Below are 19,380 nucleotides of genomic sequence, written 5' to 3' on the forward strand. Positions count from 1 at the left end.
ATCAAATACTTAGTTACTGTACTTAAATAGATTTTTTTTCTTTTTACTTCATATAAGTCATTTTACTTCACAATTCTCTTTTCGGACAACTTTTTACTTTCACTCATTAAATGTTTTACACAAATATCTGTACTTTCTACTTCTTACATTTTCAAAACAGACTCGTTACTTTAGTTTTAATCTATTTGGTGACAAGTCCTCTCTTTGCACCGTTTTTCAACCCATCAACCTGTTTCTGCCGCAGCTTTTAAACCTAGCCTACGAAGCCAACAATCAGCAAGTCAGAAGGCAATAAGAAGTATAGGGGTAATGTGGGTGAGACAGAGGGAGTCAGATGTAAACTTGACTGAGAACAGAGACTTTCCTGATCATCATCATCTTTTCTCTCCTCGTGTTCTATATGGTGGTTTATATTAAGATAATGATACAATGTGAGGTCCAGTGACCAGTGTGACACTAAAACGGGTATTAGTAATGGCTACTTTTTACTTAAGTCCAAACTTTACTTTAATGTGAAAAAGTGTAGTCAGTGTGTACCTTTGCCATCTCTACCCTCAGTGGATGGTTTACAGTTGGAGCTTTGTCTTGACCATTTGTGCTTGATTTTTGTATATATTAATCAGTCATGCTTTGTGCTTCTACCTGTGAAGATGATTATTGAGTCCTGGTTCGCACTCTTATCACCATTTACACTTCATTGTAAAAATCTCTGATTTTGTCACAGCTTCACTACATTATGAGTGTTTGTAACACATTCCTAAATGCTAACGTGTCTATCTGTCTATATGATAGACTATCTGTCTGTCTTTGTCTCCTCCTTCTTCTTCTTCTTCTTCTTTCGGCTGCTCCTATTAGGGGGCGCCACACTGGATCGTATGTCTCCAAATCACTTGCTCTCTACATCAGTCTCTTTCAATCCTTCCACCTGCATGTCTTTCCTCACCACATCCATAAACCGCCTCCTTGGTCTTCCTCTTTTCCTCCTGCCTGGGGGTTCATCCAGCATTCTCCTACCGATATATGATGTGCAATGAAAAGGTTTTGATACTAATTGTTCTAACTGGTGCTATTCTGACCACGTGCGTTGCCACATCTGCAATTTCATCATGGAAAGCAAGTTTGAATGAAGAGCAAACGTGAAATTCTGCGTGAAACTCTGCAAATCTGCCACAGAGACATTTGACATGACATACATTTGAAACACGGCGACGCTGCAACAAGCCTTTCAAGGTGTTTTTAGTGAAGCACGCTTCAAGAGTGAAAGGACATCACTGGAAGACGAGCTCAACTCTCCGAAAATGTTGACGCAATTAGACAAATTTTGCAAGATGATCGTCGGAGAACAATCCACATGATCTCGTTCCCGCACCCACCCTACTCCTGCGGACTTTACCCTCTTCCTGAAGATGAAAATCCAGATGAAAAGTCGCTGTTTTAACACCATTGCAGAGATCCAGAGTGAATTTCAGAAGGTGCTTGACACGCTTAGAAAAGAAGACTTCCAGGATACATTCCAGAAGTGTCAGGAACGCGGGAAGCACTGTATTGCATTTGCATTTGCATTTACATTTACATTTGTGGCATTTAGCAGACGCCCTTGTCCAGAGCGACGTACAAAAGTGCTTTGAGTCTCTGGCAATGAATAAATCTACACTGGTACGCCAGATTACAGACTCGATACTATAAATTATATCCTATGTCTCTCCTCCGCACAAGACCAAACCATTTCATTCACACCTTTCTCACCTTTCTCTCCGAAATGTCATCCTTGCACTGTTCTTCTAATAAACTCATTTCTAATCCTATCCATCCTTTCCTCCAATGAAAATCGCAGCATCTTTAACTCTTGCCACTTCCAGCTCTGCCTCTTTGTCTTACTTATTGTCTATATATTTTTGCCTCTTTGTCTGTTTATTTGTTACCCATGGGTTTTTGTCTGTCTAACTATATAGGTCATCTGTCTCTTTATCTCTTTTACTCTGTCTCCCTTGCTATCAATCTGTCTAAAATGAACAACCCTTCATGCACAAGTATTCTATTGGGACTTGCAACCGGACCATGATCCCAAGCACACCAGCTCATCCTCAACAGAATAGCTGAAAAAGAACAGAATCAAGATGTTGCAGTGGTCCAGTAAAAGTCCAGTTCTCGACCTAACTGAAATGCTGTGGCAGGACCTTAAGTGAGCTGTGCATAAACAAATGCCTGCAAAATTGAAGTAACATCGTAAAGAACAGTGAGTCAAAAATCCTCTAAAATTTTGGGAGAGACTGAGAGTCATACAGAACACAATTACTTTGTTGTTGCTAATGGAGGTTCTGAAGCTATTGAATCATGAGGTATACTTATAATGACACGGTGCAGTATGTCATGTGGTGTTCATCTTAAAACCTATTGAAGACTAGATAATATTATTATGTCCTAATATGTAAAAACATTCTATCTATCTATCTATCTATCTATCTGTCTATCTGTCTGTCTGTCTGTCTGTCTGTCTGTCTGTCTGTCTGTCTGTCTGTCCAACCATTGTTGTATTATCTTCAGGTTTCCCTCTTAGTCATTTCTAGATTAATATATCACTTGTTCCTGTGTGTCTTTGTGGAGGGAAACATGGGAATTTGTGTTTCTTAGTGCTAGTTTACTCAGGTACTCAGGTTTTCCTGTATTTCACCTGACTTGTAAGTGACTTTAGATTATAGATATACTGTAAATTTAAAGAGTGTGTGTGTGTGTGTGTGCTGCATCCGGCGAACACTTGAAGTTTCTCTAGTGTATCACAGTGTAGCGGTGACATCATTTCAGCTTCAAAGCTGTGTGTCAGCCTGCGGAATAGCGAGAGAGAAGTGGGGGTGGAGGGGGGTGTTAGACGGAGAGATTGAGAGAGGGGGAGGACAGCGCTAGGCTGTTTCACATGAATACACAGCACCATTGAGAGCAGCTTCAGACGACCCTCAGTTCTGTCACGGCTCCTACACATCTTCAGATCTGCAGGGAGAGATCCTCAGTTTGATACTAATACTGCGTGTGTGTCTCCTCTCGCTGCTATAGAGTTCGACTTTGCTAGTTTAAAGTCTTTTTAGGGCTCATGGGGATGGCAGAGGTAAAAATAGAAGCTTCTGCCATATCCATGCTGAGCTTCACCAGGTGGACTCTAACCTTTGACTTTTCAGGGCTCTGTGCACAGTAGGAGAGTCTCTATTAACTTCTGGAAACAGTCACAGTCATTAATGTATCTGGAGCGGTGTTTGTGCTGTCCATGGACAAAAATGCAGATAATTGTAGGCTACAGAATGGGAGGCATTTGTACACAGTATTGCTGCTTTAAGCAGAAGCCGCGTGACAATTTCTCAAATTGATTGGTTAAGATGCAGGTTTTTCCTTGCTGGAACTGTAGTAATTGATAGATATTGACCTCTGTCTTATGTGCTGAACGCAGTTGAGAACTAGATCGACGCTGCTGTAATTGGCCTGCATAAGCAGTTTAGGATCCGTGTTAACTTTGAAGTGATGGATCCTAGTTCCAAGTTTCGTGTTCTCGAAGACTGAGAGGACTGAGAGGGGAAAAAAGAGACTTGTCCCAGCATGACAATGTGCCTGTGCACAAAGCAAGCTCCATGAATATATGCTTTACATGAGTTAAAGTAAAAGATCTTGAGTGGATTCACTATAGAGCTCTGACCTTAATCCTATTGAACACCTTTAGGATGAACTGGGGTGAACTAAAGCCTTTATGGCTGAATGAGCATAAAGCTCCTCCAAGCACACTCTAAATACTAGTGGATCTTTCCGGAAGACTGGGGGTTATTAGAACAGCAAATGGGGAATGAAAGTGTAGAATGGGATGTTTAAAAAGCACATTTAAATCTTATGTGTCCACAAACTTTTCACCATATTGTGTATAAACTTTCCTTCTTCAAATCAACCAATAGCAGTATATTGCTGTCAGGATGAATATTGATAAACCTTAGAAAAGAATGTAACAAACTTCATCAGTTATTTGTCAGGCTGCACTACTTACAATTAGATTAAAAGATTTGCGTTTATGGCATTTGGCAGAGAAACCTGATCAGAGCGACTTACATCATATGTTATTCATACATCTGAGCAGCTATTGGGTTAAGGGCCTTGCTCAGGGGCCCAGGAACTCCAGCTTGGTGTGGCTTGAATTTTAAATGTGCTCATGTGAACTATCTGGTGGCTTCTTTTGTTGATTGATTTTTTAAAATACTTTTTTATATTTATATTTTAAACTTGTATACTTGATTTTATTTTTTTTTATTCTATTTTTGTTACTATTTACATGTACATTCTTCAGTATTGAAAGCTCAAGTCAGTCAGCAGAACCCCCTTATAGCTTCATAGTGATGCCTCAGAGTAAGAATTTTATGAAATTACCTTTTGGATGAAATTTTGAAAACTCAGTCTTGTATGCATCACTATATTTCAGACAAAATAATAATAAAACGAGTTTGAAAATGGAATTGATTTCATCAAGCCTGAAATCATTTGAGAACAGCGATGACATTTAGTTTGCTGTTGTTACTGTCTGTCTTGCTGTTTTTGAAAGAAATAACCTACAGGAGAATTTTTATTCATTTATTTATTTTTTAAAAAATGTAATGGACCAAATTCTTTGACATTCTAAAGTCTTTTTCCTGTTAAAAAAAATGTCTGGATGTTATCAAAAAAATGTATTTATTAGGAAACAACATCACCAGACAGGTGGCTCCACAAGTCAGAAAAACCTGTTCAGTGTTCCTATTTACTCTGGCTATGTATTTTTGTACTAGTTTTAGTGCTATGTTCTCTATCTGATCACCCATTGAAACAGATTTAATTTACATTGGAATAATGCACTTCAAAGAAGAAAATGCAGATTAAGTTCAGTGATGCAGTGTACCAAGACATTTCTCTCCTGGTATTAACACAGAAAGATCTAGAAGCACTTCCCAGTTAGTATAAATAAATATTACAAAGTCAGAAATCACTTAATTACCACGTCTTATATCTTTAAATGTTGTTGCAGAAGATAGTGTTGGTGTTTCACAGCTCTATGATCTGGGGGTTCAATCCTGAGATCTGGTTAATAACTGGTTAAATTCTGGATATTTTCCTGTTTTCCAAAAAAAATGTCTGTATGTCATTTGGCTACACTACATTTTAACATGCGAATGAATGAGCATTTTTTTGATTGATCTGTATGAAACAAAAGTATATTAAAGGGTTATTTAAAGGTGCATTGGATAAACTATGGTTTTTAGTTTCCAATAAGTGGGACCCTTTCTGATTTGCAAAACACATACTTTCATAACCATTCATAACCATTCATAACCACTCAATAACAGATCCTTCATAACCATGACAAAGATCCACAATAACAGATCCTTTATAACTATGACCAGATCTTCCATAATGGTGACCAAGGTCCATCACAACCATTTTTTCCCACAGATAAACTGACCCATATTAACTAAATATAAAAAAACAGCCTCCAATCCTCCTTAGGTGGAATATGAAGTAGACATGACAGTGTGTTTGGTTGGCCAAGGGATGATGATTTATATTTATATTAATATATTTAATAACTGCCTTTTAAAAAAAAAAATATGGCAGATGAAATTAACACACATACAGAATGATCTGACTAGTTTGCATTGTAAACAATCGCACAGACCAATGAAAAAAATGAAGTTAACCTCTTAGCAGGTCACAAACCCTGCACCATGCTGGTCAAACAGTAACTATAACAACCTATTAGTGCCTGAGCACATGTTGGAAGAAGCAGTGCCATGTTCAGTGAGCTGCAGTATAACTGGAATGAATTGGCAATAATAGTTGAACACAAGGATGAGCTAACCTCATTAACCCCCCTCTCATTTTCCCTGCATTTGCACTCAGTTTATCAGGTAAACCCTACCATATGACCCATGGGCAGACTGTAAGACATCTGTTGCTTTGGACAATGTGACCCAACAGTCACATTGAGGGGGAGCACAACAAGAACACCGCTAACCAGGTATTATGTGTGCCGAGTCATTATCAGCACAGCAGTGAGAAATTGTGCTGCTGGTAGAAGTGTACTCCAACAGTGTTGCTAGGGTTGTATCAGCTGGGTTGAAGAAAAAGAAATCCACAAGCTAGAAGTGAGTTACAGTGTCTAACTGTACAACAAGGTGGACTAACAAGGCATGTGTGCCTAAGAAAGTGGTGGAAAACACTTGTGGATTGAAACTCTTCACACTATTGTGTGTCACCACTGTGCTATAAATAACCTACCACTCATGTCATTTCTGCTCAGCAATTCTCACATGGAGTGAACATGTACTAACTGTCTTAAGCTTTGGGGACTAACATGATTTCGTTTCACTTGTGCTCTTGGACAGAAGCACTACTGCAATTGTCAAGGAAAAATATTCAAATTCAACTTTTTTAGCTTGCATTTTAATCAAACTTATTTAGAGTATAATTACTCGAACATATTTAGCTAATAATTAGTGTAGAACTTATTAGATACCATACAATCAACATAAATGGATTAATTAAACCTATTTATCTTAATCAAACTCATTTTAACCTAATTACTCCAAGTGAAAATTTTAACTAATGATCTGATACTAACACATAAGAGTAGAATGGGAACTGACTACTATAGAGATTACACCCGTGATGTGTCCGCTCAGAGAGGGGTTTTGAGTTCCAACACAATACAAAGTTCTCTCAATTCTGACTGGTCACTTTTACCCCTATGATGACACTCCTTTCTCCCTAGATGGTAGTGGTCTCTTCAAAGATGAATGACGCACTGAATGGTTAAATAAGAATAAAAATGACTTATGTTATGGTTTTTTAAAATTCTAAATCTCAACCCACCTGAACACCTATTAGAGAGTTTGGAGTGACATATTAGTGTTCTTAGTCACCATCATCAAAATACCTTTTTTGATTGTTGTGATACGTCATATTTATGTAGCAGCAGTGAAGCTTTTTTTTTTTTTTTTTTTACTTATCTTACCATCTTCCTCACGGGTGCGGTGGCAAGATCAACTTGGGTCCTCGTCCAGCCTTGTTTGTCACTGTTTCAGTTGTTTTAAACTTCTTAATGACTGTAGATTTGGGCAAGTTTAGTCGAGTGGCTATTTTCCTTGTAGCCACTGCCTGACTTATGAAGGTCAACCAACATCTGTCTTACCTGAATGGTGTGTACTTTTGTATTTCCCATGTTGAAGAGTGAATAAAAAAAAATACCACAGAGCAAACAGGAAGTCATGATCTATTAATTAAAAGTTTTCAGATACTCTGATCATCTTTAAAAACTACAAAATGCTTCAATTACAGTTATTTTGAAACAATACTTTTTGGTCATGGATTTATATATATAATTCACATCAGTCAAAGTTTAGATTGTTCTTCTGCAATAAAAAATGAATTTATTAGAAGCCTAAGAACACATCCTAACCAGGGGTGCCAATAATTGTGGAGGGTGCTGTGTGTGTGTGTGTGTGTGTGTGTGTGTGTGTGTGTGTGTATATATTTCCATAATGTGTGTGTGTGTGTGTGTGTGTGTGTGTGTGTGTGTATATATATATATATATATATACACAAACTATAAAAATTATATATTTTTATGTATATTATATATAATATCATTCTAAACATATGTAAGCATCTTTCCTGTGATGTGTATCTTTTGCATAAGAGTGCCAAGCACCATGGCCTGCTTCGTTTGATTTGCAGCCTAACAGCATTGGTGGGGCTGTAAAAAGGAAGCAGGAAAGAAATAGTAACTGCTTGGTGGATCTTGGCCGTAACCCGTTGTGCTGCAATACCACTGCAATGCAACACACTTGCCTAGGTGACACTTTTCACATCACTCTTTGCTGTCATGGTTTATGTGTGTCTAATAAATGTACTCTATATTGTAAACTTTGCCTATTTTGTGTATTTAAGAGAGGTTTTAAGTTACAGAAGTAAGTCTGCTGTGTCTTTCCTTCCTATAGAATATAATTGGGTAGGTAGGATGGGTGAAGCTGTGCTCTAAACTATATCTTGATTGTCTGCTTGGGTAAAACCTGCTGCTTTACAAACTCTGATAAAAAAAAAAAAAAGGAGATATCAGCTCCTGGAGTGGAAGAGATGACAAACACAATTACGTGTACCTGATATGACCCAAAGAATGAACCGAGAGAGACGGGCAAAGAAACTAACAGTTTAATAACTGCTGATTCAATAAAATCTTTTTCATGTTTTGACCTTTAACCCCAGATTGATTTACACTCCCTGTCACCTGTATCTGAAATGTAATGTACCGTATTTTCCGGACTATAAGTCGCTACTTTTTTCCCACGTTTCGAACCTCGCGGCTTAAACAACGAAGCGGCAAATATATGAATTTTTCCTGGGTTTTTCCCGGTTTCACAAACTTCAAGCCAAAAAACTGAGCCACATAACATTAGACCAATGAAATTTCCGAACGGAAACGAAAACCGCACCTCACCTGTGTTCTGAGCTGCATGGCTTTGGGAGAAAAAACTTTGATTTTTAAACGCACGACGATGCCAAAAGATAAACTCCCGAGAGAAATAGTTGTGAAAGGAAGGAGGAAGACAGTGAACAATGACTTACTTGGTAGGCTACTGTTTAGATACAAGCCGCTGTAACGCGTTGAGTCTAACACAGACATATAAGCACAGACAGGTTTCCAAAACTCGTGCTTTTTTATTTTTCTTGGCAACAGCGTTATGGGTTAGTCAAAGAAACTTAGAAATGAGCATCAGAAAATAACAAGGACATAATCCTCGTCTTACACACGCAGTAATACCGGAAGAATGCAGTGCCAGGCTATACCCAAAATACCGCTATGCTCCTAATAGAAGTGCAACATATTTCACTCGTTAGACCGTGTGTAACGTGTCTTTTGTTAAAGCCTGTGTAAAGTACATTAGTGTAGACGGCTTATAGACAGGTGCGGCTTATTTATGTTCAAAATAAAAATATTTGTAAAATTCGTCTCATATATGGGTGCGCTTTATAGTCTGGAAATTACGGTATATTAAATCTCTTTCTATAATGTGTAATTTGTGCCTGCTGGCAAAGACAGCCATTCCAGCAAGTGTTTTCTCCATGTCTCTAATGGAAGTGTGCAAAATTGCTCTCCTGGTGTGCATCTATTAGCCCTCTCCCAGCTTCATTTTCCCTGCCTCCACCTTTAGATTAGAAAGTAGCCATTTGATGAGTCAGGCACCCCTTGAAGCTACAGCCTGGAGGAACTTCACTCATAACTTGTGTGAGCTATAGGTGATTTCATAACATATTTGAAATATGCTTATCATGGCTGTACTTAGAATGCAGTGGGAAAGTCACAGGAAACTTGGGAAGGCAGGCTTACTAGCAGAGGTGAAAAAAATAATAAAATCTGTACTCAAGAAAAAGAATAACTGAATAATTGTACTTTGAATACAAGTAAAGTTACCAGTCTAATCTATTCAAGTAAATGTGAATAGAAGCTTATATACAACTAACTCAAAGAACATTTGAGAATGCAGTGTGGTGGGGATTCTAGCATAATACAAAATGCACAAGGGGATATAAATCTTAATCTAGTTGTTTTCAATTGAAGGGAAATTAAAGTGCAATAAAAACAACAACACTACAGTCTATGACTTGAGTCTAATTTTGCTTTCAGCTGGTCTGTACCGCCGGCGTCTTTCTTTTCCGTCTCCTTCTTTCTTTCTTGTGAGTTTAACGTGTTTGTTCTCCAGTGCAATAGTTTCCTGGGTGCGATTTGTTTAGTTTTTTTTGCGATTTGCATTAATTGTATTATTTATTTTTTTACTCGGTAATGGATAGGATTTAAAATGTAGTTCAATACAATACTTCATACAAAACATACTTAAGTAAAAGTAAAATTACAGGTTTAAAAAAAAACAAAACAAAAAAACCCCTTCTGAATTACACTACACTAATGCCAGTAAATATAATTCATTACTTTCCACCTCTGCTTACCAGGACTCCCCAAAGCATAGTACGTGGTGTAATCCTTGATTAGGCGGTTATTCGTAACAAGAATTTGACTGGGCATGGAAATGTATGGAACTCAGTGGTGGCAATACCAAAGTTTCAAAATGCAGAATATTAGTTTGTTTATTAGGTTCAAATACACAGTAGAGTCCCAGGCTATGTCTACACTAATCCGGATAAATAAAAAAAAAAATGGTGTTTTCATTTAAAAAAAAAAAAAAAAAAAAAAAAAAGATAAAGCTGTCCACGTTATAATTTTCAATCGTTCCCAAAAAGTTGCTCATCCACAAGGAATCTTCTGAAAATGCTTATGCCCCTGTACTGTGTTTGAGTAAAATGTAAGACACTTTGACCTCCATCGTTTCCATCTGGCTTTTATTTACCTTCCGGCTCTTTGAAACCTTATGGCAACGTTGAGGACAGGCACTGTCACATGACTAAAAATGCTGGTTTTCAAAAGCCTTTATTGTCACAGTTAACGCTAGCTTCGACTAAAAAGAGCCTGTTCAAACGAAAACGCGTTAAACGATAAACGTGAAAACGTGTTTCTGTTAGAGTCGAACAAGTGTCGCCTGTTTAATCAGCTAAAAGTTCCCCCTATAGAGGGGTCATCATAGTGGGCTATCCTAATCCACATTTTATATGCTACAGGTTTCAAGCTGAATGTCCTTCCTGAAGCACCCAATTAATTTGTCTGGCATTGTCCAAACAGAGACTGTGGTTGGATCTCTGGATTTCTCAATGGGAATCATTGAGAGAGTGCTGCAGCTTAAACACTAGTCCGCCAAAGACCCCTGGTCTTCAAATTGATTATCAGATGTTACTTGGATTGCAAACCTGTAGCCAACTATCTTTTTTGCTTAGAACATAATCTCTTGCATTACATTTTGGGATTTATTTTCACAGTTTAACAGTTCCTGAAACTTTTCAACAAACACCACCAAATGGACATATTTGCTATTCCAAAGCCTTCATTTAATTTTTTTTTTCTAGATTTATAATTCAAGACTTCCATATTCTCAGTGTTTCAGCATATTTTTATGTTGATTTTCTATTGTTTTTCTACTGAGTCGGCTAATGATTGTTGTCTAGGAACTAGTGGAGGTGGATGTCCATAATAATTAATTTTTGTGAACACCTACACCAATGCAGTCTTAATTTAAATATAGCTTGATTCAATTTGATTGAGTTTCTTGTGAGGGTTTATTATGAATCTCAAAAAAACGTTGATCTTATCGTTTCATTGTACAGTTGGTTCATTGCTAATGTTCAACTTTCTCGATTAAAGCCGGTAACTTGTAAATGAACTGAAAAATGGTTCGATTTACTTTTTAATACACCCACAGCTGCTATTTAATTCATCTATTATTCACTGTAATATTTATTTCATCTATTATTAACTATATGTTTGATTCAATACGTAAACACACACCAGAAAAAAATTGCACTTACTCCAAAGCAAACTCGAATAATAAACCAAGTCTGTCAGTAAACATATTTCGTTCTAATCATCTATTCATATTTTGTTCAGATGTTGCTCACACATGTATTATAGCTTTTTAAATATTACTTTTCTGTAGGCCGCTGTGCTCTTTTCTATTTGTCTCGAATAGTAAAAGTGATAAATTCTTCTTTTATCCTTTACAGGTTTACTTTCCAATCATGAGGCTTTACTGTAGAAGCATTTACAAACCTCTGTCCTTCCTTAAACTCTTTGAACTTGTTGTCCGCCCATGGCCAAGCACCTGCCTCGGGTCCAGGACCTCTACACTATCTCAGAGACACTGCCTCCACACACACGTCTCCTCCCAGCAGCCACAGATCACCCCCGAATCGGTGGAAATTCTTGGCCGCATCTACCCAAGAGATGACATGACCAATGTGACTGCAAAAATCCTGTCCTTGGTTGGCAGAGATCTTCACAACCAGAAGCACCATCCATTGTGGATCATCAAAGAACGGATAAAAGAGCATTTTTACCGTTCCTACACAAGTCGAACAGGAACGCCAATCTTTTCTGTATATGATAACATCAGCCAAGTGGTGACTGTGGAGCAGAATTTTGACAGCCTGCTTATCCCTAAAGACCACCCTAGCCGAAAAAAGGGGGACAATTACTACTTGAACCAGACGCACATGCTGCGTGCGCATACCTCCGCCCACCAGAGGGAGCTGGTCCGCTCTGGGCTTGATTGCTTCTTGTTAGCCGGGGACGTCTACAGGAGGGATGAGATTGACGCAAGCCACTATCCTGTCTTCCACCAGATGGAGGGAGTGCGACTCTTTAACAACCACGAGGTCAGGACACAATATACGATTATCTAATTGTAGGAAACTTCTAAAGATAAAAATGCAATGCTATTTTGAATTCTTGATTCTGATCTGGACATGGGATTCACTTACCGTTTTATAATAACAATTTCAGTGGTGGACGATGCACACAAAGCATGTACTTTAGTAAAAGTATAGACGCAGTAGGTATATTATGACTCCAGTAAAAGTAAAAGTGTCCCTTTAAACTTTCACTTGTGTAAAAGTACAAAAGTATGTACTTTAGTATCCAAAGTACTATGATTTGTTATGGCTATAATGTTTCTATTATCATTTTTATCACAAGACTCTTTGCTTAATTAACACAGTTTATGTGAAAAAACGTTTATGTTACTCTTAACACACCAATCTATTAACAGAATTATATTATTAAGTGAAACACTTAATGATATTTATTACAATTATCATGAGCCCAAAACCTTCAACCCGACTTCAGACAAAATGTGCAAATAAGGTCACAGGTGCTGTGGCAATTTAGAGTCAGGAGTTTCTTCATCATTTATTCCTCTCAAAGTATTCTGCTTGAAGTGAACTGAGGCTGAACTGTTGGATGTTCGTGTTAAGTAGATACCACCAAACGGCAATAGTGTTTCTATCTTGAATGAAGCCCTGGGTGAACCACCCCATGACCCAACCCCATTGATTAGTTTCAGTGTTTAACTACAATCCCACTGGACTATTATATACTATAAATTATAATGTTATGCAGCTAAAAGAAATGTTGTTTCTCTATGTGTAAAAGCACTGCAGGCAACACAGTATAATCTGTTAGTTATAGACAGTTATTAGCACCTTTATCTTTTGCAGGTTTCTCCCTACCTCTTTTTTTCTGAATTGGGCTCCAGAGGGTTTAGACCTTTTTTGTCATCAATCATTTTTTATTTGGATTCAGCTCTCCTTAATGAAGGAGCGACTGATTTTGTGAAATGTAGTTGGGTACAAAGAAACATATTTGATGTTAAAGTAAAAGTCTCCCCAAACAGGAATACTTGAGTAAAGCACAGATACATGAAAAAACTACTTAAATACAGTAACGAATTACATTTACTTCGTTACTGTCCACCACTGAGCAGTTTGCATCGTGTGTATGATTGGGTCACTGTAAAGTCTGTAATCATTGGTAAAGTTTTCTGGGTGTAACACATTTAGAAGGAATCCTATAGACCAGTTTTTTGTTTCTTCTTCTATTACAGGACATCCAGTCCTGTTTTACTCCTTATATGATAAGCACTCTTCATGTTACTTTTGTCCCTTAAATTGTAAGCTCAGTAAAACAGCATCGAGCTTAATTTAGCTCTGCAAACAAATCTAAGATCTGAAAATTACTGGTTTGTGAAGAAGATCCTGTTCAAAGATTCACACCTCCTGATTAGGTTCACAGCTTTTTTACATCATTGTAAAAACTGTGTGGGCATTGTGTTGGAAAATAACATTTAATCTTGAATTCAGCATTTGAAATAAGGTAATATGGGGACTGGGAATCATAAGTGTGGTTTAAAAACAAATAATAATTATTGAATGCCTGTATGTTTTGCAATATATTAAAACAAACTCGTAACCCAATATCGATGTATTGGGCTTTTAACATTGAACATTGTCTCAAAGCAGCTTTACACAGATAATGTGAAAAAATTAATAATATCTTCTTTATAAGTGTAAGTTTGTCCCTGATGAGCAAGCCGGTGGCGACTGTGGCAAGGAAAAACTCCCCGAGATGGCATAAGGAAGAAACCTTGAGAGGAACCAGACTCAAGAGGAAACCCATCCTCATCTGGGTTGCAACAAATGTTCATTTATTGCAGATATACGATGTTGCGGGGTACAGTGATGGTAATCAGAAGCAAACTGTAGTCCTGAGTCAGTGTAGCAGACTGTTGACATTAACTACAGTCCAAATCCATCCTCAAAGCTCCCGTTCTTACTCCGGAATTTCATGGATCCCCAAGGCGTTAATGAGAAACCGTCCCCAGCTGCACAGAGTGGCCTCTAATTGAAGAGAACACTATATATATATATATATATATATATAATGTGTGTCTCACAAAAGTGAGTGTGCATGTATATCTTCTAAAGGGACAATACTATAGAAATTAAGCTTAGATATATTTTAGAGTGGTCAATGTGCAGTTTGTACAGCAGTTCAGATTTACTGTCCTCTGAAAATAACTTAACATACAGCCATAATTATCAAAATAACTAGCAACAAATATAAGTACACCCTAAGTGTCAAAACTTTGTCCAAAGTTACAATATTTTGTGTGAGCACTATTTTTTATCAAGCACTGCCTTAATTCACCAGAGCTGCACATGTTGTTGCTGGGATCCTCTTCCTCAGCAAGGCAGTTGTCATCTTGGTAGTGTGTTTGGGGTCGTTTTCATGTTGGAAAACTGCTGTTTGGCCCAGTTTCTGAAGGGAGGGCATAATGTTCTGCAGAATGTCACAGTACATGTTAGAATCCATGTTTCCCTCAAGGAACCGCAGATCTTTATGCAGCCCCAGACCATGATGCTACCATCACCATGCTTGACTGTACGCAAGACAATTTTCTTGGTACTCCTCACCAGGGCATCACCACACATGCTGGAACATTGTGAGGCCTGTTCTGTGTGGAACTTGTCTTGGAAAACCTCTGAATGACCCTGGCCACTGCACTGTAACTTGGTTTCATCAGCCGTCTTATCTTAAAGTTTGACCGAAAAAAGTATTTCTACATTTATCAAAGAACATGTCATACTATTGATCCATTTATACTTATAGATAATCTTGTGTCTGGAGAAACAAGTTCCTGTCATCATTAAAAATACTTTTTGTGAAACAGCATAAGTGATAAAGCAGCACTTCTTTCATAAAATTAAAATAAGTACCTAGAAATGTGTGTGTTGTGTAGTTTAGCTGTTAGTATAGAAACAATAATGAATTCGGAGATTGCACAGGGGCAGCTCAGAACTTAAGGTTATTGGGGTAATAATTATAAGGTCATAGGTTTAAATACCATCACCACCACAATGCCACTGTTGGGACTTTAGCCCTTATCCGTTAAATTGTGTCTTGTGCTATTTGTAGTTCTTTTGAAAAAAGACAGGTAATTTTCTTTCCACCCATTCTTCAACTGGCTAATTTTGGGAGTCATTTGAGGAGTCATTGATCGGTAGGAGAATGCTGAGAATGGAGCCACCAGGAAGAAGGAAAAGAGGAAGACTAAGGAGGAGTTTTATGGATGTGGTGAGGGAAGACATGCAGGTAGTTGGTTTGAAAGAGGCAGATGTAGAGGATAGGGGGTATGGAGACGGATGATCCACTGTGGTGACCCCTAATTGGAGAAGCCAGAAGAAGAAGAAGAAGAAGAAGAAGAATTTAGGGAGTCATTGCCCATAATAACTTGAGATTCCTGTTCTTAGCTGACAGGAGTAGACCCCAGTGTGGGAAGGTGGTAGCCTAGTGGTTAAAGCTCTGGGCTGCTGAACAGAAGGTCGGGGATTCGAGCCCCAGTATCATGAAGCTGCCACTCTTGGGCATGTGAGAAGGGCCCTTCTTTTTCTTTGCTCCAGAAGCACTGTATCATGGCTGACCCTGTGCTCTTTTACCTCCAGATCTGTCGCACACTCGGTGCTTTTTTGCAACGTTCTGTGTAAACTCTATCGGTTGTCTTGTGTAAAAATCCGAACAATTCCAAAATGAAAGTCAGAGATCACAATTTTCCTTCATTCCAATGTTTGATGTGAAAATGTCAAAAAGCAATGATTGGCTGATTTAGAGAAATGCATGAACACACGTTCATACTAAAGTGAAAAATTAGTGTAGACCTGCGACTTTTGTTATAGAATATAATCAACACTTTCTGACCCGTCAGATTAAACACTTTACAGCGCTGCCGATGGAATGATTATTAACAATAATGTCATGCAGCCCATGTTTCAAGTTTTCCTTTTTTAATGTTGGACAGTTGTTTGCACGAGTGGAGAATGGCGAGGATCTGTCGCTCTTTGAGAACAGCGGTCGACGCACAGCACAGAAGCAGGAGATTCACACTCTGGAGGCTGTAAAGCTAGTGGAGTTCAACCTGAAACACACCCTCACGCAGCTCATCAGGCACCTTTTCGGAGAAGGTAGCAGTTTTCCAGCATTTAGGTTTTGTCTTTCTTTACCTGCAGCAACCTCCATCAGTGCTCCTGCTTTTTTTTTCCACTTCCTGTCGTCCTGCAGAGTTGGAGATCCGCTGGGTGGAGTGCTACTTCCCCTTCACACATCCCTCCTTCGAAATGGAGGTTCGTTTTCAGGGTGACTGGTTGGAAGTGCTTGGATGTGGTGTGATGGAGCAGGAGCTGCTGCACTCAGGTGCTTATTCACACCCATACACACACACACACACACACACACACACACACACACACACGTTGTTAAGTCTTAACTCTGCTATCCAATTCTGCACTTTTTTTCTTTTTCTTTTTTGCTGACCTGCAGTGTGTGAATCATTGAGGACAGAACTGTGTATAAATGATCACTCTGACTAGGGCTAATTTATTTCTCAGTGTAATATGGTTAGAGAAAATTACTACATTACCACATGCAAGCACTTAAAACATGGAGGGTTTATAGAAGAAAAATTGAGAAAACCAACATCCTAGAATATCACATTCCCAATTACTAAATGTAACATTGTTTGGGAGAATAAGCAGACAGGAAGCAGGCTCTTCTTTGGTACACATTTCATCAATTCAGTAGCAATCAAAAACATACAGAGCTTTATTTATATATATATATATATATATATATATATATATATATATATATATATATATATATATATATATATATATATATATATACATACAGTACAGACCAAAAGTTTGGATACACCTTCTCATTCAAAGAGTTTTCTTTATTTTCATGACTTGATTCACACTCAAAACCTTTGTCCATATCATGTATATCTATCTATGTGTCTGATCCTGACCACTCACCTTCCTACACTCTGGTGCTTCACCACGTTCCCATCCCTTGTTCAAAACTTGCCAGTGATGCATAAAGTATAAAGTGCATTCATTTAATTCTACTTTATTCTATTTGTATATGGACATTGTCTTAAAGCAGCTTTGTGGAAATAAATGGATGTAGAATCACATTTTAATACTTTATAAAGCAGCAAGCAGCTTTCACTTAAGAGACCTCCATCCATAAGTAGGGCATTAGGATGGATCAGGCAGGTTCGGAAAGAATTCATCAGGATCATGTTATAACGTATAAGCGGCTATGAGTTGCTTATAGCTTTTGAGCTGCTGTTAGTTTTAGGTCATAGACTGCTGCTGAATCTGCATCAAGTGCATCAGCTTAGCCTTAAGAAGTATTAAGGGTGACTGGAGGGAGCTTTGTACACCCCAAATAGAGAAATAGGACACTGTGACCTTGTGGATTTTAGAAGCTTGCATAAAAAAATAAGACTTGCAAAACTTGAACTGGGAAGTACAAGATCCTATACTTTTCCAAAAGTAATGATTTTATTACGTAATGCATACAGTGTCATGCACATCTAATTGTATGGTGTATAAAACAAAAAACATCCAGTGAGCAGCAGTTGGGTTATGGCTTTTGTCAGCCAAAAACAGTGATGCTCAGTGACACAAGGAAACTGGACAGAAATGTAACTTAATCTTCAACTGTCCACTGAGTGAGCCTGTGCCAGCTGTGGCCTCAGACTACTGTTCTTTGACAAGAGTAAAACCCAGTGTAATTCTCTTCTGTTGTAACAAATCCACCTTTGGTTTTAATGTTTTTTATTCAAAAATTAATGAATACATTTACTTTCTGTTGATTCTTTAAATCTTTAAATGCTTAATCTCTTAGTCTGGCTATTTTCTGCCACTCTGTCATCAACAAGACATTGGTGATATATCCGTATTGGTTTTTGACTGGTTGCTTAGAAAAAAAGCAGTTCATCTAAAAGTCAAATGATGTTAAATATAATCCGTTTGCAATTTTCCACAGCTATGAGGTGATGGTTATATGATTCATTTGATGCATGAGTGAGTGGAATGAATTTTTAAAGAATCAAATGCTCTGAAGGCTTGAATAAATGATGTTGGTGTATGTTTGGCATTTTGTTCTTGAAAAGAAATTTGCTTTGATCAGAAGGAGGTCTGTGGAAACGTTTAGTCTAGAAGGGAGACCATGGCTGCAGACAGGCTGAGAACTTTGGTTCTGTAGGCGGAGCATTCTGTAGGTCCTTCCGCATACTGATTTGAAATCGTGAGTGAAAAGAGAAATCTGAAATGTCTCTCATTCTAAACTCTTTCTGACATGAGTACGAGCACATTCGATCTTAAATGGAGTTTTAAAAAAACTACATTGAGGTTGGTGCATGAAGCCTTTCTGCCTCTGCCAGTAGATGGCGGTGTTGTGCAGCTCTGGGTGCTAATACCCTCCTGCTGCAGATGGAATTATTCAGCACTGAGCTCTCGGAGGCATGCGTTCTCAAAGGAGAGCGTGGGTGGATACGCTTAGCTGCCCAGACAAGACTGTGGTCTCTGGGGACAAGTTCAGGACGAGCGTCCCGTCCCGTCCCCTCCTCCTGGTTGTTCTCTCCTCCCTGCCACTTAGCAAAATGCTCCATGCTCCTCACTCTTTACTGAGTCACTCCATGTTAATCATCACATTAGTCTCTACAGAGAGCAGCTAGACAGCAGACCCATGGCCACTAAATGCACAGCGGCTAATCATCAATAGTGTCTCCCCAAGCCACCATTGCAGTCACGTGCAGCTGATAGCACAGTGTTAGAAAAGTCATGTGGATGAATTAGGATGCCTGAGCTCCACGGTGTCCTCTATGTATTGTATTTTTAATGCTGCCAGGCATTTGGCCGTCAATAATTGATAGCTTTTCTATCTGAAAGCCCCAAGAGGCTTCTGTCACTTTTTCCTACCCTATTTTTAGCTCTAATTCTTTCTTGTGCTCTGGAACAGGTCACTAATAAACATGTTGGTTCAGGAAAACGTCACCCTGGAACACATGAAGTACGTTATTCACATGAGAATGT

General features: G+C 38.3%; 1 protein-coding gene across 3 annotated transcripts in view; it reads left to right on the forward strand.

The window, feature by feature from the left end:
- The window catches only part of fars2 (phenylalanyl-tRNA synthetase 2, mitochondrial), a 158,851-nt gene that overhangs the window by 28,849 nt on the left and 110,622 nt on the right, over nucleotides 1-19,380 (forward strand). For 2 of the 3 annotated variants that reach the window (XM_046847393.1, XM_046847394.1), the window contains 3 exons: nucleotides 11,665-12,315; nucleotides 16,293-16,455; nucleotides 16,553-16,684. In XM_046847393.1, the coding sequence (XP_046703349.1) occupies nucleotides 11,665-12,315; nucleotides 16,293-16,455; nucleotides 16,553-16,684 (946 nt within the window). Of the gene's footprint in view, nucleotides 1-7,728; nucleotides 7,853-11,664; nucleotides 12,316-16,292; nucleotides 16,456-16,552; nucleotides 16,685-19,380 lie in introns of those variants that run through there. The other variant, XM_046847395.1, reaches the window with a different exon arrangement.

The sequence above is a fragment of the Silurus meridionalis genome, chromosome 4, assembly GCF_014805685.1.
Source record: "Silurus meridionalis isolate SWU-2019-XX chromosome 4, ASM1480568v1, whole genome shotgun sequence".
NCBI classification, from domain to species: Eukaryota; Metazoa; Chordata; class Actinopteri; order Siluriformes; family Siluridae; genus Silurus; species Silurus meridionalis.